Below are 20,737 nucleotides of genomic sequence, written 5' to 3'. Positions count from 1 at the left end.
AACTAGCATAATTGGAAAAGATTTTTAATCGCGATTTGTGCGATTCTCGGTACATATTTCTCGTTATAAACCATTGAATATCATGGCATAAGAGAGATGCCATATTTTGCGGATGACTGATTGGTTGAGAAAACCATTCACAACACAAGGAATAATCAACAACAATGCTAAAAAATCACTGTGGAATCGTCCGCGTAGGTAGATTTACTGGGTAAATGTTGGCAGACTTTCGTTGAAAAACTCGTTTCCTAGAGAATCACGAATTGGCAAGTAGCCGAAGCGATTGGACTAGTTGGCCAGTTGGCAAGCAGGGTGGTGTGAGGTGGTAGGTACAGAAGTTGTGTCTGGAACGTGGTGGAAAGGCAAGGTTGTTTCGATCGGTATTAAAGGAAAACGGTAGCTCGCGCAGTCGGCCGAGAGACTGAGCATCGAGAGGATCTCTGGGAAGGCTCGTGCAGCAGTGGGAGGAACGGGCGTTTAGAGTGTGTAAAGAAGTTTCGGAGTCGTGTGTCAGAGTCAACGGGGAAAGTTGTAACTCGGTGCAATAATGTTTCACGTAAGAAGATTGACGAGGACGTCGATCGCCTTGAAACAAGCACCGACAAACAATGATATTATTCACAATACGTTGATACGTGTCGTGCCGGCATTTCAAACACGCGGTTACGCGGATCATCAGATACCCGACCGTTTGAAAGATATCCCAACGGATCCGAACCCGAAGTTCTTCGACATGGTCGAATACTTCTTCCATCGTGCTTGTCAGATTGTCGAGGATAAACTGGTCGAAGATATCGGCAAGCGTTCCAGGGTAACCGTGGAAGAAAGGAAGAAAAAGGTGAAGGGTATTTTGATGCTGATGGAACCATGTGACCATATCCTCGAGACTTCTTTCCCTCTAAGACGTGACTCTGGCGACTACGAAATGATCACTGGTTACCGCGCTCAGCATTCCACTCACAGAACACCTTGCAAAGGAGGTAAAAATTATTTAATGTTTTCTTCTCTTCCGAACATCCAAACGAACGGGTACATATTCATTTCGACCATTTTTGGGCAACTAAACCCGTTAACGATTCGTGTATTGATTAACGTACGTTTCAGGTCACTTGCTGAGCTATATTGGATTACGATTAAACGTGTATAACGTGTGATTACTAATGAAAGATTCGTTCAATTTCGCGAAACGATTTTTCCTCTCTGTCAAGGTTGGTAGTAACCGCCGCTCCAATTCGATATTAGTAGACCCATCAATTACGTCATCGATGACGGCATTACAAGGGACCACGAGAGATCCCGAATCGGAGCAAATTCGCGCTGGATCTCAGAAGATCTTTTATTTATCCGACAAAACGTTTTCTGAAAATGTTTCTCAATGTATTGCGGTCGGTTGGTTACTTCTAAGTATTCGTTCACCATATATGATGATTATACTCTCGACACTTACGAGAATTATACGGCTTCATGTATATAGTACGACGCGGTTTTAACCTCGATTCTGGAAGACAAGATTATGAAAAAGGTATCCACGAAACATTATCGAATTGGTCCATTCGCGGTTCAGTAATCTTATCGAGATTACGTTTCCGTTGTAGAACGTAATTACTTAAAATAAAATAATCAAAGAATCGAGGGATACGATCGTCGACGTATTGCAGTTTCACCTGCCACGGTTGGCTGATCAGGGATGATAACGCGGGAACGCTTACGTTTCGTCTGTCTGTCAACGGAACCGCTTAGTCCACGGTGATTGTGTTACACCGATTAAACGCACAACGTTTGTCATCCTGCACGCGGTCGGATTAATTGAAGTTTTTAAACGGCATGTGAGCGAGAGGTCCCATTAGAAGGATCGCTGACAGAAGTTCGTGTCAACCGTATAATACTCTGTAATCTCCTTGATGTAAATCTGTATTGAGCTCGTTATTAGCAAAGAGTTAATAACGCGTCGTACAGAAGCGGCAAAGCTTCGTCACGCGAGCCAAGTATGTAAACAGATTCCTCTCGATGATCGATTCCTCATGACCAGCCATCGATCAAGCAGTATAATTACTTTGTTTACTAGTATCCCGTAACGAGCAACGTTACTTCTTCCAGAGTTCTGCTGATCGCCTCATTACTTATACCGGTTTATGTACCTTAATCGTCTCGACAGACTTCATCCGGCTGTTCGCATTTCTTAATCGACAAGTATCTTTGTATAAACGTAAATCCACCAATGATTTTCTTTCGTGGCAACGCCTCCGTTAACACTTGCGTTCGGAGCGTTAAGCAAGAAGTATCACGAACGATTTCCTACGACGATGATTGTATTCAGTTGTTCTTCTGACTGGTCCCTATTTATAGACCGAGCGACATAGATCATTGGGATTGCCACGTTATACATATTTCTCGATACACGTAGATATACAGACGAGAAATTTCAATTGCTTTTCCGTGAACGCGATCGGTAACGAACACCTGCGGTAAAGCGTGCTAAAACATTTTGGGGGACACGGTTTACGTCACGTGCGCGTGTGTTTCATCGTGTCTGATTGCGTAACAATACAGGAATAATTAAAATCGACTGGTATTCGTTGAAGATGAAACACACAGAGATCGAGTCATATCGCTCTATAGTTAGAATATGGATAGGTGAGTAGAGTCACGCGGTACACGATGCCAAGCTGTCTACCTTTTTCTTCCTCCCTGCCAAACATTAGCTAATCATCTGATTCGCGATTTAATTCGAGGGTTTGGCAATCGTTGGTATCGTGTCAATGTCATGACGCTTTAAGGTCAATGGCCCTCCGTTTAGATCTCCGATTTTCCGATCCAACCAACCCGCTGGGGAGGGCTTTAATGATCGATGGGGGGAGAGCACACACGCCTCTCCATTTTAACGACTCGAAGATCCGTGATTGACCCGTCATACGATCGAGAAAAAAAAATTCCCCGTTTAAATATCGCCCTATCTTCCAGCTGTTATTTGACAAAGTCATTAACGAGGCCGTTCGAATATGCGAGACCCTGACAAGCTGTCGTTGTCGCGCGACTATTTCGGCGCGATAACGCGTGGCTATGCATATCGCGCTGCCTTCGTCGTTGACCGATTTACCACACGTTTCCGTACTGTTTGCCTCTCGTATCAAAATAGATCCACATACAAGTATAAGATCGTTGCACACTGACCGACACCAATTTAGACCCAAAATCCTTACGATCGACAAATTGTCAACGAAACGCATTCGTTTTAGTTCCTTGTCAAGCGAGCGATCGCGATCCTCCCTTCTTACAATGGTATTTTTAGATACAATACGCTGGCAATAAATCCATCACCGTGGATCTTCCATTAACGCCTACACGCCAAGAGAATATTATCGTCCGTAAGAAAACGTACCCGACAATGTTTGCCTGCTCCATTCGCGATGTTAACTCTTGGAGGACGAAATCGCGCGAAAGCCATCGATTGCGTAATTCGGTTCGACGAAACGGAAAGTTTAATTTTAGACCGTGCGCGATGGTTTCGCGAAGATCCTTTTTGCCGCGACCGCGGAATTGCTTGGGATCATTCAGAACGGAATTATTTGTTTAACGGCGTTAAGCTTTCCCAAGGTTCGCCGTAGTTAATGCCACGTGATGGACCGATCGTAAAAAATGATCCAGCTTAGGCGAGATCTCCGGTGGGACTGACGAGTCCACAGGACTTATCGATCATTTTTATTATACATGCGTTTTCGTAGCGGACTTGTTCCGAAAAGAGAAACGTTCTTTTAACGGAAAAGACTTCGAGGTTTTCGGCTCGTGCACGTATCCACTCCGGTGTGTTGTTCGATGGTTTATATTTAGCGTGATCGTAGGCCCTTTGTACCGCGCCAACAGATTCTATCAAGAAATATTGCACAGCCTGTTTTCCCGTGGTTCTTTTCAGGTATCCGTTTCTCGATGGACGTATCGCGGGATGAGGTGAAGGCTTTGTCCGCGCTAATGACTTTCAAGTGCGCTTGCGTGGACGTTCCATTCGGCGGGGCCAAAGCCGGTATCAAGATTAATCCGAAATTGTACTCGGAACACGAGCTCGAGAAGATCACCAGGCGATTCACGTTGGAGCTCGCGAAGAAAGGATTCATCGGTGAGGATTCCCGGGAATGGTTCGACATCGGCTTTCATATAATAACCGGTTGTTTTAACGATACCAACGACGACGTGAAATATTTCGTAATCCGTTTGTTTTCATTAATCATTTGCTCGAGTTGCTCCGATAAGATGTTATCTGTTTACGCGGAGACCAACCGACATACACGAGCCTGGAGTCCCGATAATTGTACTTAACGAAATTCCATGCAAGCCGATCGCGTTGTTCGATACAGTAAATCATCGATGAGTGCTCGAAGACTTCTCGGCACCGAAAATGAAATATTTCATAAACTAATGACCGTATGTAGCTGAAAGAAATATAATTGCCTTCAGAATTCCAAGCTCTATTCACTGTACTAAATTTCATCGATGATTTACTGTATATTGTATTGACTACCTGTAAGAATCGATTCTGTTCACGAGCTAATTGTTCCAAACGTCACACGTGTGCTAATCGTATCAATCTTGAAGGACCCGGCGTCGATGTTCCCGCCCCCGACATGGGAACCGGCGAACGCGAGATGTCTTGGATCGCTGACACGTACGCGAAAACGATCGGTCATCTGGACATCAACGCGCACGCCTGCGTCACCGGCAAGCCGATAAACCAAGGCGGTATTCACGGTCGTATATCCGCGACCGGACGTGGTGTCTTTCACGGATTGGAGAACTTTATCAATGAAGCGAACTATATGAGCATGATCGGTAAGCAGACCACCGCTGACAACGTACACAATACAACTCCGGATTCATTCTACGCTATGCGAGATGTTTGAAGAACAACAATTGAGCACGCAGTCTAATAAACATTTTAATTGATGATCGCAGGCACTACACCCGGCTGGGGAGGGAAAACGTTCATCGTCCAAGGTTTCGGTAACGTTGGTCTCCACTCGATGCGTTATTTGCACCGTGCCGGTGCTGTTTGCATAGGAGTAATCGAACACGATGGTGCTATCTACAATTCCGAAGGCATCGATCCGAAGGCAAGTAACCGTACTCGTTTCAGTAAACGACAAGTTATCGAGGCCCCCGGTATGATGTAATAATCTTTAATGGGATTGCTCGTGCTACAGCTACTGGAAGACTATCGCATAGAAAACGGTACTATCGTGGGCTTCCCTGGTGCTAAGCCGTACGAGGGTGAGAATCTAATGTACGAGCCATGTGACATATTTATACCCGCCGCCGTAGAGAAAGTTATTACCAAAGAGAACGCCTCGTGCATTCAGGTGAATTTTGAAATAATTTATAATTATTGGTTGTCTTGTATATCGAACGTAAAATGTTAAAATTATCGATTGTTTGTTTTCTTTTTTTTTGTACAGGCTAAGATCATAGCCGAAGCTGCCAACGGACCAACTACCCCTGCTGCCGATAAGATTCTGATAGACAGAAACATTCTCGTCATACCGGATTTGTACATCAACGCTGGTGGTGTCACAGTCTCGTTCTTCGAATGGTTGAAGAATTTGAACCATGTATCGTATGGTCGGCTAACATTCAAGTACGAGAGAGAATCGAACTATCATTTGTTAGGTACGTTTTGCGTGACGATACCGTGGTGCCCTGTCAAAATGTTATCCTGCTCGTTTCATATTACGTTTATGTATGTTTTTAGAGTCCGTACAAGAGTCTCTAGAACGTAGGTTTGGCCGCGTTGGTGGCCGTATTCCCGTTACACCATCCGAGGCGTTCCAGAAACGTATTTCCGGTGCTTCTGAGAAGGATATCGTACATTCTGGTTTGGATTACACGATGGAAAGATCTGCCAGGGTATCATTTTTTTTTCTCTCGTACTCGTTGCAATATAATAAATAACATTTCGTAATATAATTGATTGTAATATTCTTATTTCTCGACAGGCTATCATGAAAACAGCAATGAAATTCAACCTTGGTTTGGATTTGAGGACAGCCGCTTACGCAAATTCAATCGAGAAGATCTTCACCACTTACTCCGAAGCGGGTCTCGCATTTTAAGTATACCCGGTATCCGAGTATCAATTAAATCGCATGAATTCAGATCAGTAACGAGACGTCTGTAAGAAATCATGAGCCAGTATTTTAAAAAAGCTGTTCACGATATCTCCCAGCTGGTGTTGTCCAGTCGCGGTGACAATAGACCAAAACTAGCAGCGGAATCGTATCGTGTACATCGTCGTACGATAGGTTTCTCGAGTGCATCGTAATTAATAATTTGCCTAAACGAATTCCTTCGCGCGTATACACGTTGTACGTACGTACACGGCACGCGAAAATGGCGTGCAACCGGACGCGTGTAAACCGTCGTTCAGAAGAAAGTATTCATACCTTTATCCCTCGAACGGAGTACAAGACCGATCGACACAACGTTAGTGCATTTTTATATATCACTTGTTATTCAATGTAACTTTAAGAATGCTTCGTGCAAAAATCGTCGAGACGCGAACGATCGTTTGTAAAGATCAGTATTCCCTTCGGCACACGGTCCTTGATATTATCGTATCCACGAGAAACAGTTTCGAGATGTAATTTACAATTAAGACTCCTTTCTACGGAATCAGAGAGCGCGATTTATCGTACAGTAATATTGTTACCAACTTAAAAAGGGTATGTCAATAAACATGTGCTCTTAATCAATTACTTTTTTTACGTCATTCGTTAACCACCCTTCCTTCGCGCAATAGCGGCCTTGGACGTTGTTAAAATGACCTGTTCTCACGACATCTATGAAATCAGCCACGTTGTTCCCAGTATCACGAATGAGCATGCAAACTTCCTTTAGTTCTCGATTTTGCGCCGCGCCCTAAATATAGTAACGTAACAAACTCAGCGTGTAAATGTGGGCATATTTTTGTCGTTGCGTGACATTTGGAATTCATATACATGTATACCAACAGGTTGTGGAAAAAAGTTTTGCCTAATCAACATCCAGACCTCATTTCATCCTGATTATCCACGGAAAGACGATATTAAGGGGAAGCAATAGCATACAACGAGAACAATTTACTTTTATGGTATACGAATGGAAATGTTAATGGTTCTATACGGTTCGGCTCGATTAAACTTTCCCTTCTAAATCTTCCCGAAAATCAAAGGGACCGGTTTCCTGCCAAAAGAAGAACATCAAACGTCGATGATTGCGTACTACTGGCAGATTGTTCGGCCGGCTATATATTTTCCTATACTACTAGTTAGGGCGGTGGCCGTTGTCGTATAAAGCGTCACGACATCGCGACGTTGCCATCATTCGTCCGGTTAGTTCTTCAACGGCGTGCCATAATCAACGCAAGGTGACTACATACGTGTTCTTTTTATTTTGCTTTCCCGATAATTTCTGTATGAAATTATCCCATTTTGTCGATTCACAGCTCATCCTTAGAAAGAATCTCGCGTGTCTCTTGGTGTCATTATTATTTATTAGGTTACTTGTCATTATTAGTATTCACACGATGATCGTTTAACCGGCGAGACTGTGTTTAAAGATGTTATTACGCGGAGAATGATTAATATTTTTCGCGAAGGTGAATCGTTCCCTTGTTCAAATTAAACTCGAACTTATCAGATATCTACTACCTGTGTTGCAATATTCGGGTGCAATATTATATTCTTTTCATTCCTGTTGCTACTACGTATGCATCACACGGCAACGAGTCTTTCTGGTTTAGGTGGCGAGATTCGAGACGAGAGTGAAACCCATTGATATATCAATTCCTATGGCAAGCATAAGCAATGGGAATGGATCGACGATACAGATCAACACGCGACCGGATGATATACAAAACCGCGTCATCGGTGGTAAGTAATCGAGAAAATTACTATTACTATTAACGATTCGGTAACCCTAATGAATTTGCAGAAAAAAAATACATTAAAATAGGGGAAGAATAAAGATTCAAAGGACTGTTCGCAGTAAAAGGTTAAGCGTGTACGCTTACGTGTACGTGATATTAAATTCGGTGGGGGGGTATTGAAGTATCCATGGAATCGAGTAGGGTCTGTCACGGTATGAAATATTACTTGAGTGTAAGGAAGGTCAAATTTCCTATTACGCGCCGTAACTAATGTATCGTGTACAGGAACCAGTAAAGGTTGTCAATCATTCTATTGCGAGGCCGCTTCCTCTTATCTTTCTAAATAATTTTGAAAAACTAGTGGAATCCATTAACAAAATTAACATAATCACATTATGATGGAATAATAAATATAAAGTATAATGATTGATTAGGCAGATGCCAGTTCATCATCCCGATGGTATCTCGCGTTCGTTAAGTAGAAACGGCCCGTCACTGGTCAGACATCGATTTCGTTAAAATCGCGAAGAAAGCGATCGCGAAAAGTTTCTCGCTGCTTTACACCGGTTGAACTTGGGTTGTTTAGCATTCACCTTGCGTATGGATTCCGACGAGCGACTATAAACACATCCCAGCGAGTTGTTTCTAATAATAAATCGATGGGAATATTTTTAGAGAAAGAAGCACACATCTATTCCCTGGAAACAGAATCATGAATAAGTAATGAATACCGGTCGTAGTTTGTAAAAGAATCATAAATTATATCACCCTCAGTAGCAGATACGTAAGAACCAACGAAATAATAAAAAAATAATTATTATCTTGTTATCACTTTGTACAATAATGCGAATACTTTTATCTATTTCTATATCAGTCCCATCAATTCATTTTAATAATTCCTTTCAGCCATCGCGACAATGTATAAATTTTTTATTCGCGATCAACATGCCACGCGAATATATTTATCAGGTTTCCCGTTGCGTTAAATATTTATGTCTCGTCCCCGCGATTACACGCTATCGTTTCCACAGGTTCGCGACGGAAAATACGAACATTTTTCCTGGCGAACATCCAGTGGTAATATTTCTGATAAAAAACGGTGATAACCGAGACCAGATAGCGCATATGCCTGTCGAAGGGACCGATTCTTACAGCTTCGATATCTCTCGATCATGGAACAGTTGACCCGATTCAAAATGCGCTACACGAACCGTCAACATGGAACGACGTCCTTCAATTTCAAGAGTAATGGGGCGTAGACGAACAGGGAGAATATCTGTCGAGGGTGGAAAGGGATGGTTGCGCGCATTTCGCGCATGCCGCTATGACCAAAGCGAGAGACAGGGGGTTAGGAAAAGATGGACAGAGAAAGAGAGAGGCAGACTGGGCAGAGCCGTGTGGATGAGCAATGAAGTGAGAAGATGCACGAGAGAAAGAACGAGACAGAGAATACGAGGACTGTCCATGTGGGTGGTTAAACATAAACTGGGCAGAGGCTATTCTTAGTGAACCGTGTGACGTGAATATAACGCGTCTAGTTCGCCCTGGCTCGTTTCGTTCCCCTGTTCGAACACCGCTACCCACCATCCCTCCTGTTCACCCCCAGAGTTCAAAGACACTTCAGAGGAATTTCTGTTTGTTCACGCTCGATTTACCAGACGCACTCCCGTAATCGGTCTCAAGATGACAGATGGTAAGCAGAGAGTATATGGAGTACGAAGTATCGAAATTCCCAATTCACGGATACGCGCGACTTTGTTGTAAGCATCGTGACGAAAATCTCTCCGTCGTGGACCATTCCATTCAGACACTGACGTCGCCTGGCCATGTAATATTACTGCGAGAAAGAATTCCAACTATCATCGTATCACCGTTGACGGGTGCTAATTTCGCTGTATGTAGGTTGTACACACAATGTGTTTATATCGATCCGCGCGCGAATAGGCCGATGGTATTTGTACAATCAATAGCAAAAATGTACCGACCGCTATACAGTCTCCAGGGTGTGTTCCACTCTGAAATCAGTGAGATCCAATAAACGTCGTCGTGCAACTGAATGGCACTACCAATGACAGGCGACGGTGTTAATTATTCATTTGCGGAACGACGACGACACGGAGGGTTGAAACGGTATTTTAGAAACGGTGACATTATTAGCCAGGAAAATGGATTTGACCCACAGTGCCAGAAACAGAAGATCGCGATTATAATGTAGAAAATAGGAATGGGTATTATTCTACCCTCCTTAATTAGCTTGATCCATGTGCTTTACCCTCGTTCAAATGATTCGTGGGACCAACAAAGACCGGCTTGTTGGTTTCTTTAGAAGTGTTTTCCGAGGAAGGGTAAAGAGGCACGCTTAAGAAGTAACAAACGAGCGATCCTCGAACAGCTTGCACTCAGGAGAGACGACGCTTGTCCCGATACTTTGAACGTGCGCGAAGATGCCTATCCACTTCGTTCTTCGGATCAGATTAATTGAACGGTTTTACACATTGTTTTGTCCCACGATAATACCTCTAGAAAACCGTTCTATGCTTCGCTTGATATAACTTCTAACGATTAAACGATAAAGGTAATATATTAACAGGAACGGGATTTCGATTGCCTACTTTTTTAAGAGCCCTAATTTCTTCCCTTACAATGCGAATCAGGAAGAAGCACATTGAATTATTAACAACGATCATCGGAATGTTTCAGCGGAAGAAAACGTCCAAGAGGACAAAAGTCACTGCGGGATTATTCTAGTGGCATTATCCTGGATCGTTGTGATCTTAACGATGCCATTCTCCCTCTTCATTTGCTTCAAGGTGAGATTCATATTTCGTACTCGTCTTACGTTCTCAATGAACGGATTGTAATGTACTAACGCGTGTCACCTTTTACGTACCGTAAGTTTAAAATTATTGATCAACCTCTCTCACCTGTTTCTATTCTTGTTCCTCGGGTTCGTCGCGATCACCACGGGTTCCATTCACTTCCTGTTGCCCCGCTTTCCACGGTCGCCTTATAATTAGATGGCTGATCGGTCATTGTGCTACACCATTTGTGCTCCCTGGAAAATGCATAATCGATTAATTATAACGTCAACATCACGATCTTCATCAATATCTTTGTATATTTATCGTTAGGTGGTGCAGGAATACGAGAGAGCCGTGATATTTCGTCTGGGGCGGCTTACTGCCGGTGGCGCCAAAGGACCCGGTAATATTTAATCTCGAAAACCAAAAATGAAAGCCTACTAACGAAACCTCCTTTCTGTCAATTTCTAGGCATCTTTTTCATCCTACCCTGTGTGGACAATTACGCTCGCGTCGACCTACGTACTCGAACGTACGACGTTCCGCCGCAAGAGGTAAATCGATACATCCCGTCCCTCGAATTCCGAGGAAATTTTAATACCGGAAAATTCCGTTCGCAGGTGTTGACGAAAGACAGCGTGACGGTGTCCGTCGACGCGGTCGTGTACTATCGGGTGAACAACGCGACGATCTCGATCGCGAACGTGGAGAACGCTCATCACAGCACCAGGCTGCTCGCTCAAACCACGCTCCGTAACACCATGGGAACCAGACCCCTCCACGAGATCCTAAGCGAGCGTGAAACTATCTCCGGGAACATGCAGGTAATCCCTTAACCATGTAACTGATTTTATCAACGACAGACAACGGGTGTGTTTAGAGCTGTAACGAGAAAAATGTTCACCGTTAGGTATCACTGGACGAGGCTACAGACACTTGGGGCATTAAAGTTGAACGAGTGGAGATGTAAGCGTGTCTTTGTACGTAGAATTTAATATTATTCGTAATATAAAATTTTTTTCTGTAGCAAAGACGTGAGGCTACCTGTCCAGTTACAGAGAGCGATGGCCGCGGAAGCTGAAGCCGCCCGTGAAGCTCGCGCGAAGGTTCGTCTTTCTGTTTTTCCTTGTGTGTTACTTTCAATTTCATCGATGGTGTTTCACAGGTAATCGCAGCCGAAGGGGAACAGAAAGCTAGCCGAGCGTTGAGAGAGGCTTCCGAGGTGATAGGAGATTCTCCTGCCGCGTTGCAGCTTCGCTACCTGCAGGTACGGTCGAAATCAATGTCACGGATCATCTTGTGATCAGTAGAGCATTTACACAGAGAGCATCACCATTTTCCGTTCTATCGTTTTCAGACTCTAAACACTATCTCGGCGGAGAAAAATTCGACGATCGTATTCCCGCTGCCTATCGACATGTTGACTTACTTCATGAAAGCGTCCGCCGCGAAAGAGTCTTAATCGCAAGGACATCCCGTTCTATCGAGTTACTTTCGTGAAACCGAAATAATATCGCGAGGATCTTCGAGTTACCGAAGACACTTCACTGCGCCAGGGGAAACTGAATCTTTAATTTTGTTGCAAAAAGAAAAGACCATCAAGACACAAGCTATGAATCTACACGCAGGCGGGAATTATCGAATATTTGACCAATTAGATAGAATATTAACGTCGGGGTGCACACTTACAGGCTACAAAATTTGCAACTTTCCGATGGAATCTCACTGACAACGCGAATAGCCCCGAATACTGAAGACCTGAAACGTAACGTGACTACGTTTCTGAGTTAACATCGGATCGATAAACGCAAAGAATTTTTGCACTATTCACTGCACATACCCATGTTGACTGTCTCGACCAATTTTATAACACTTTCATATTTTTTAAAATCTTCACACGTATTTTTTTTTATAAATTATTTATCTGTTTTACTTGCGTATACTTACGACCTGTAAACGTACAATGGCGATCTGTATTATCGAGGATAAGTTATGCTTAGAGAGGAGGGGAAAAGAAACCATAGTGATTCAGTATAGGGTTAAAACGGTGTTTAAGGATCCGAGTTCAACGAGGCGCAAAAAAACCTAGAGGAAAAGTTAGGTAGCTCTCTGTAGTTGTTGATCGTAATGCACAGTCCGATTGATCGAGTTATAGCGATCGTAACTTATTGCTCGAAGACTCAACGTTTACAAAATAATTAATCTTTTCTACTTACGAAAGTTGTATACACTGTATATATTGTATTGTTAAAAAGAAAAATTCGAAGCATCAAGTTTCGGTGTGTTCAAGATCGACATTCGGTATATAAAAGATTTTCGAAATTTTATTTTATTTGCATACGATACTATGAATAATGTTATGTCCAGACACGAAAGAGGCGTTCTGTTTGTATCGAGTATAATTGACACACTGTTCATTTGCTCCATTGTAGCCTACTTGTTCGGATGGCGATAAAAAATTAATTTCGTCGCCGGTTATAGAATTCGATCGCCTTAACGATACATTAAAACGTGCAGTGAGCGTTGTTGGCGTTTTCGGGGAACCTTTGAACGGCCTGTAACGAGACTTGGTCTAACATCGGCAACTCTTTTCGATAACTAAACAAACGATACGTGTTTTGAAACGACGCTCATTGTTCAATTAAGGCAGCGACGTTAAGACTAAACATAGATAATGCGTATCCGACAATGTACAAATTCACTTTTCCTCATTCAATCGTCATAAGCGAATACCGGTTACGTGGAAATGGAAGGAATTTGGAGGACTGAGAATCTATTAGTTAATATAGGTTTCAACAGCCATGCGTTTCAATGAAGACAATGTAATAAGTTCTCAATGCGTTGAGAATCATATTCACTTCCACTTGCGCGTGTGTAAATTAACATCTTTTCTGGTTAAGTGGAATTCATCTGATATAGCGATAAACAATCGAAACACATTACATAAACACGGGTGATTAAATCGCTTAGATCGAAAATAATTCTAATACACGTAACTCTTTTTACGATATTCAACCAATACTCCAATCCTTCTACCGATGAAAACTAAACCTACCTCTACGTTACATGCTTCTATCTCTACTTGTGATACTATGTTACGTCAATGTAGTGTATCTTTTTCATCGATTTGTAACATTCGCAAACTATCACGAATGAATAAATTACGGATGTGTTTGCAAAACTATGTTAACAATGTTTTCTCTTCGACTTAATTTATTACTACTATTTATTTACTTAATTTACCTGCAATATGTTCTGTAACAATGTAAACATGAAGTCATCATAGCTTTGTCGTGCAGGGTTGCTGCACATAATTCAAGCAAAATCCCTTGTTCCCGACGTCGTTCGGTGCTTCGATACTGTCCGTGTGAAAAATTAATCTAAACGGCTTTACTGTACCTGAGAAACGGTAATTACGTCACTTTATTAAACTAACCGATAGCTAATTTATCTTCTTAATTTAAACTTACGATGAACTTCACGTTAACTACCACGACGATATACTTACTAACGACCGAGGATGTGTTTAAATTTTGACTTTCCGCATTGAATGTCCCGCCGCAAATTCTATCGACGCACGTCATCATTGCGGTCGGTAATTTACCCAAGTTTGTCGCGCAAGGGATCGTCAACCAGTCTGTCTGACAAGCAGCTCCAGTCATCGAAGCGATTTGGGTCCCCTGCGTGTTTCCCGTTATCGAAAACGCATTATTGCGCAGCATTTGCGTTGCCGGCGTTGCACCCGACGATGCCAATACCTGACCTATTTAATGAAACGTTGATACATTCTCCTAAAATTGTCTCGATGTTATCTGCATTTCCTACAAATTATCCTTCTTACCATCAACCGAACACGCCGTGTATTGAATTCCACAAAAGTTTCTTTCCATTCTGATGCAGATACTGTAATCCTGATTCGACAATTGTAAACCGGTGGTGAGATCGTAATTGAACGATTTTATTTGACCGGATATACCCGTGAAATATTGCAGGCATCCTTCCTCGGCTCTGTATATAGTGTTGCAACGAATCTGCGATACTCGTACTTTCCACGATCGGGTGAAAGAACTTCCGCTCGTGACGAATGTTAACGTGACGGGATTCGTTTGCCCGATACCCGCGTCAATATAAACTGTACGATACCGATATTTAACAGTTGCAAATAGAGTATTGTGAAATTACAATTAAACTTGCATATACATACTATGATTTCCAGTATTACTTCCGCATATAGTAGGGACCGGATTACCACCGGACACGATAAACTGATCGTAGATACATTGGTGATTCGTTGTTTCCGGTCCTCTAATATTGAACTGCATGAAATCTAATCTAAAAGGTAGATAAACTCTCAATAACTGTTCGAAACGAATACAAGCACCGAAAATAAAGCAAAAGCTCACCTAAATTGACATACATCTGGATGCGACTTGATAAGGGTTAACTGACAAGACTCAGTGCCATCGAAATTCGATGGATAATTTGGATTAACGAAATAAGTATTGTTATTGCTAGTCGTCTCGCCGCAAGATACAGTTACTGATACAACAAAATTATTATTAGTCAATTTACCTTTCATTGTTTTAGTCGAAACTGTCCACGGTTAAGGCCCTGTACGTGACGTTTCCTGCTCTTATATTTCTATTGTTTCTATTACTTCAATAATATTATTACCACTATTCTACTGAACTAAATGAAATACGAGGAATAAATTTACCAATGCAACAGACCCCATAACCGTTCGCACAAATCCCGCTAGATACGCCCCCGCGTTGTAAGCACTCCGTTGACGCCAGGCAGGTTCCATTCTCACCGTTTAATCCGACGCAAATGTTATTGTCAAATCTCACCACAGTGAACAAAGGGAAAACTGCATTCAACAAATCAAGTATATTGTTCTGATAAATTGAATATCGTTAAGAAAAAGTAACGGTTAGGCACTTACTTCGCTTTTCTCTGCCAGTGTAAGTCGGCATACCACTTTGAACGGTAGTTGATTGGAATTTATTCAGCGAATCTCGTATGACTGTCTCGTTCACGCGAATATTATTTCCCTGCCAGAAATGCGTAAGTCTTCGTAGGGCATCCCATGCGTTAACATCGACACACATTGCAATTGTATGCATTAGAAACACGAGAAAATAATAACCACGCATTGTCGTATTAGAATGAAAATCAGTGACACGATACTGCCGTAATTTTAATAATGACTGACAAGTTTGGCTGAACTTCACCGCAGCTGAGCAGTGAATAAGAGAATGGAAAGGTGCGAAAGGTAATATAGGTAAGTAAGGACATGTTTACACGGTCTGTATATCACGCGGTAAATTAAAGGGTGCACCCGAAGTGTTTTGATTTCATCGAAACGGTTTGCAAACAAATGGGGAGAAAGCCATGAGATCTCATTGACAACAAATCCTTGGCACTCGACCATTGTGTTCATGCAACGTGTCGAAAAAAAAAAACAATTTTACTTTCGCGCCTGTAATTAAATGAATCTCCGCCACTTTGGATGCAACCGTGACTACGTCAGACTATACGTACATTCGGATTCTTTCTAGTACAACAATACGTTCAAAGACTCATTTACGTTAAATGCTGATAATATCTTTGTAAACACTCGTTTTTTCATTTTTCTCAGTACAAGCGGCTGAACTTTTTCTTAAATGAACAATGTGTAAGATGCTTTGGCTGATACGCGAGAAAGTGAACTTTCTAATCGTTTTTTTACGCGTTTGTCAACAGGGTCTGTAGGTTCCAAGGTGTGCACGACATACAGGACAATAATGGTCGATAGTTTTGCAGGTGTTCATGCAGTATGGGAACATACAACACGGCCAGCATCTATAAGTAAAATATTTCTTTTGCCATAGATCTCTTTGAGTATTTGCAAACATTTGTACCCGCACAGGAAGAGCGCAAAAGCGGCAATGTGAGTAATTATAGATTGACGAACTTCTACAGCCGTAATAATAATGGTGGTGCATCGAGGACACAGGGCGGTCATGGGACTTGCTGTCCACAGTCTACTCGTGTTATCTACACAGAAGTTGTATTGTAAATCACCAAGACACTTTTTGCGGCGAATGTATGTATCAAAAATATTTTAAAAAGATATTTTATCATACGTGAAAGTGAAAATAGCTGATCCATGGACGCGAGGCAAATTCCTTCCGCTTGAGCATAGCTAGGAGGCGGTATCGGAGCGATGAAAGATGATTCGTTCGTCGATCGAAATGGAATCCAATTGCGCGTTGCTGTCACATGTCTGGGGAATATCGCGGAATATGACGGCGGCGCATCTCTCATATAAGGACGTGTATCTGGCTATCCGTTAATCAATCTTTGTTATCCCTGTGATTTGATTAATCCTAGAAAATACATATAGTATGCGAAATCGAATACTTCATCGTCCACGCCAGACGCGCAATGTATACAATCAGTTAAACTCCACCGTTGGCGGCTTGTTTCAAGCGTTGATAAATCATTTCTTGTTGCTTCTCTGTCATTCGGTGATGCCGACTCTGGCGTTTGGGAAAGTTCATACGTATTCTGCACGGGTATATGCACGTCTCGATTACCTTAACCAAATGTGTAAATCGTACTATATGGTACTAAATAATTGAAGCGTACAACATGGCTAAACACGGGAAATGTATACCAGATTCGTCAATTGAGTCTACCAACATGCTACGCCCATCGGGTGACGGTGTCCCGTAATCAGTCGTCACCGTTAAAACTTCGTTTCTCGGTCCAGATTTACACGAGGAAAGCGAAGTAGATATTTGTAGAGTATCTCGCGAAGTTGTAGGCATCGATTGCAACAACGACGGATGCGGCGGTGCTGCTTGAGTCATCGCTTCACGACGTAACGTGATCGACGTCTAAATTCGATGAAAATATCTCTCACTTCCATTGTTTATAAATTTATCGAGTACGTAGTTCTTATAAAGATACCTTGCTTCGAAGAAACGCGCGCGAAAAAGATTTCACAATCTCTGGGGTGTCTTTGAAATCGCATGTCGTTTCATAACTGAATCGCGTCGGTGATGTCGTAGAGTCGATAAATTGCCTATCCAACGGGGATTGCGTTACAGTCAGCTTGATCAACGTTAGAGGGGTCTGCGTACCAATTGTTGATAACTCTTTCAGTTCTTCTATCGATCCTACTTCTCTCAATTCATCCGAATTCACTGAAAATCATTTAACGTAATAAAATCTACTCTTATTCCTCTAAGCATTTCTAAAATGTATACATTGTATACCTAATGTAGCCGATTCAATCTCTTCTACTTCTTCTAAATTGCCTACGTCCGGTGTACTGTAGTTTGAGGATCTTTTCACTTCCGCGCACATAGTTCACCATGAATAATTTAAATATTATATTCATCGGACAAAGTTAACATTTATTCGGTACAAAAATTAATCCGATAAATGACTAAGATTCAATATTCCACGCACAATGTTAACACAACCAACATAGAAATAGGTTAGAGAAGACCGCTACGTTTCACAATATTATTCCACATGACGCCGAGAAACCGATCACACTCCCACTGACAGTCTAATTTAAATTATCTCCATGTTATTAATTAGGGTAAAAAGGATATCTTTCAAAATAGTAGGTCAATCTTATTTTAACCGACCATGCAAACACCTGAACGAAAATTCAAACGGAGCGCTGCTCGAGGCACGTAAAGATGGCACTCGACATTGAAGAGTACTTGTAAACTACACCGTTAGAAGTAAAGAAAGATTCCGGGCTGCTAGTCTTACAAAAAACGAATGAAAGTACGATTATCCAACGTTGCATTTGTCGATCATGGCACTTAGTAATTTCAATTTAATCGTGGTTACTTTGTAGTCCCTTCGTCGAGCAGAAAAGTCGAAGTTCCGTGAGTCGCGAGTAATCGCAGCGGCTATCAAAAAATCGTGGCGCTGCGTTAAGCGTGCGCTGACGCCATAGTGTGTGCGAGAGGCGAGAACAGCCGAAATGGAGGAGACTCAAACATCGGAAAGTGTCGCCGTGCTACCGGACATGTCCGAACCGTTGACGAGCGAGACCGAGGAGGCGTCCACCCTAACGACCGAACACGAGGCGCATCCCGTCGCCGTGACGGCTAGCGTCACTTCGGTACCGGGTGTTCCTGGTGTTCCAGGAGTCGGGGTACCGGTTTCTTTGCCTGTTGGCTCTATCATCGGTGTAGCCAACTCGACCAACGGCACGACCTTCAACGTCATCACCTCGGACCAGTTGCAGGTCAGTTGCAACGAGGACCTTTTCCTTTAAGTTTTCCGTATTTTTATTTTTATATATTACCCCAGAACGAGAACACTTATATTAAAATTCAACGATTTTGGAGCCACCAACGAGGTGGGGTTTTACTCATCGCGTGTACACGCGAAACTTGATGCATAGTAATAGCTCCCTACAGCTACACACCGCTTTGAGCCAGCGATAGTTTTCAATATAATTCTATGTTCGTTTCATTAGCTGGTCACTTGTTTTTGTTGAATGTTTATAAAAATTCGCGCGCTAAAGACACGTGTGCCTTTTATTACATCCATTTGCTTTTATTTACTTTAAAGGAAATACACTCTCATTTCATAATGTAAATACTCCCTAGGTATATATATATAGGTACTTTTTCCTGTGTTATAATTGTTATAGAGACAATTTCAATGGATGATATTTTTCACTTTTAGTTACCTGGTTCGGGGCAGTTTAAACAGATGCTATGTGTCGATAATGGTTTCATTTGTGAACCCCGTCATGATAAGGATACAGATCCTTTACGTTGGAATGGAGAATTAAAAGCTACTCACATAGTAATTCAAAACAGTACAGAGGAGCATGAATCTGAACAAATACATGTCTCTACAGCAAATACTCACCAAATATGCAGTTGGTCAGAATCTGCTAATTTGGCAGTATTGCCTGTTAGATGTAAAAATACAAATGCAGAGTTGCATAAAAGCAGATTTGGATCTGGAGCTAGAGGAAGATGTATCAAACTTGGACAGGATTGGTATACACCAAGTGAATTCGAAGCTCTTTGTGGGAGAGCATCTAGTAAAGATTGGAAACGCAGCATTAGATTTGGTGGTAGAAGTTTGCAGACCTTAATTGATGAGCATATCTTGAAACCACATGCAACCTCTTGTACTTGTGCGGCATGTTGTGATGATGACAGTGCGGTAAGTTTACTGATTTAATTTATAGTTAGTCTCTATACAAATTGTACTTATTATACTATGTATTTCAGACAGGTCCTGTTCGACTATTTACACCCTACAAGCGTAGGAAAAGAACTAGAGATACGTCGGATGGGGATGCGCCTATACGAAAGATAAAAAGTGATAATTCACGCGATGGTAGTAATAATGATGAAAGCGATGGTGAAGTTGTTGTACCTGATAAAGAAGTGTGGCCACAATTCGTTTCAACGGATGGTTTAGTTGTACAGCAATCGCAAGATCAAGATGGAGTTGTTCAAACTGTACACCAAACAGAAAATGGACAACCAGACGATATATTTAAAAAACTTGACGAGATGTCGAATAAAATGTTAAAACTAGCCTACGAGTTTAGACGAACTTTAGAAGAAGCTAAAGAAGTAAATAGACAACAAAGAAGAGAACAAGCCTTAGTAGCCCAGTTAGGAGGTAGAGGAGAAGTTATTGAAACAGTTGGACTTCAGCCAGCATCGGATACACATAATAAAAAAGTAATATTAAAAATAATAGCTTCCAAACCCGTTGAAAGTATTTAAATAATTGCCGATTTCTTTTTCTTTTAGTGCGCTAATTGCAACCGAGAAGCATTTGCTGAGTGTTCTCTATGTAGACGAACGCCATATTGTTCTACATTTTGTCAACGCAAAGATTGGGCAGGTCACCAAGTAGAATGTGTAAGAGGTGCTGCTGAAACTGTAATGCTTATAGTAGAAAGTAGTAGTGGAGATACTAGTGCCCTCGCGACGTCTACCGGGGACCAATAGCTAGTGTTCCTCACACCTATTCACCAAAGGAATATAGAAACTGA

The 20,737-nt window shown here is 42.0% G+C and overlaps 4 protein-coding genes across 4 annotated transcripts; 3 read left to right on the top strand and 1 right to left on the bottom strand.

Annotated features, from left to right (window-relative positions):
- The first annotated feature begins 284 nt into the window (after positions 1-284).
- On the top strand, positions 285-6,715 carry LOC107189981 (glutamate dehydrogenase, mitochondrial). Its single transcript, XM_015578679.1, has 8 exons — positions 285-980; positions 3,911-4,111; positions 4,588-4,821; positions 4,945-5,102; positions 5,193-5,348; positions 5,445-5,655; positions 5,738-5,892; positions 5,982-6,715. Exons 1-8 carry the CDS (start codon positions 548-550, stop codon positions 6,096-6,098), a joined length of 1,665 nt encoding a protein of 554 aa, XP_015434165.1. The 5' UTR covers positions 285-547; the 3' UTR covers positions 6,099-6,715.
- A 644-nt stretch (positions 6,716-7,359) lies between these two features.
- Positions 7,360-12,696, top strand: LOC107189982 (band 7 protein AGAP004871). The gene is made up of 10 exons (XM_015578681.1): positions 7,360-7,390; positions 7,766-7,895; positions 10,592-10,701; positions 11,023-11,095; positions 11,164-11,246; positions 11,313-11,516; positions 11,603-11,658; positions 11,720-11,798; positions 11,858-11,959; positions 12,050-12,696. The coding sequence occupies exons 2-10, from the start codon at positions 7,814-7,816 to the stop codon at positions 12,152-12,154; spliced, it is 894 nt and encodes a 297-aa protein (XP_015434167.1). The 5' UTR covers positions 7,360-7,390; positions 7,766-7,813; the 3' UTR covers positions 12,155-12,696.
- On the bottom strand, positions 8,560-15,668 carry LOC107189890. Its single transcript, XM_015578569.1, has 9 exons — positions 15,638-15,668; positions 15,410-15,562; positions 15,096-15,231; positions 14,897-15,024; positions 14,534-14,824; positions 14,201-14,455; positions 13,936-14,091; positions 10,816-10,946; positions 8,560-8,589 (listed from the first exon to the last, which is right to left on the bottom strand). Exons 1-7 carry the CDS (start codon positions 15,666-15,668, stop codon positions 13,973-13,975), a joined length of 1,113 nt encoding a protein of 370 aa, XP_015434055.1. The 3' UTR covers positions 8,560-8,589; positions 10,816-10,946; positions 13,936-13,972.
- Positions 15,669-18,667: 2,999 nt separating this feature from the next.
- On the top strand, positions 18,668-20,693 carry LOC107189983 (deformed epidermal autoregulatory factor 1). The gene is made up of 4 exons (XM_015578682.1): positions 18,668-18,952; positions 19,399-19,890; positions 19,959-20,420; positions 20,493-20,693. Exons 1-4 carry the CDS (start codon positions 18,686-18,688, stop codon positions 20,691-20,693), a joined length of 1,422 nt encoding a protein of 473 aa, XP_015434168.1. The 5' UTR covers positions 18,668-18,685.
- Positions 20,694-20,737: the final 44 nt, after the last annotated feature.

Source organism: Dufourea novaeangliae, unplaced genomic scaffold, assembly GCF_001272555.1.
Source record: "Dufourea novaeangliae isolate 0120121106 unplaced genomic scaffold, ASM127255v1 scaffold175, whole genome shotgun sequence".
Lineage (NCBI taxonomy): Eukaryota > Metazoa > Arthropoda > Insecta > Hymenoptera > Halictidae > Dufourea > Dufourea novaeangliae.
Note: the sequence above shows the minus strand (reverse complement) of the source record. Positions and strands in the feature narration are given on the sequence as shown.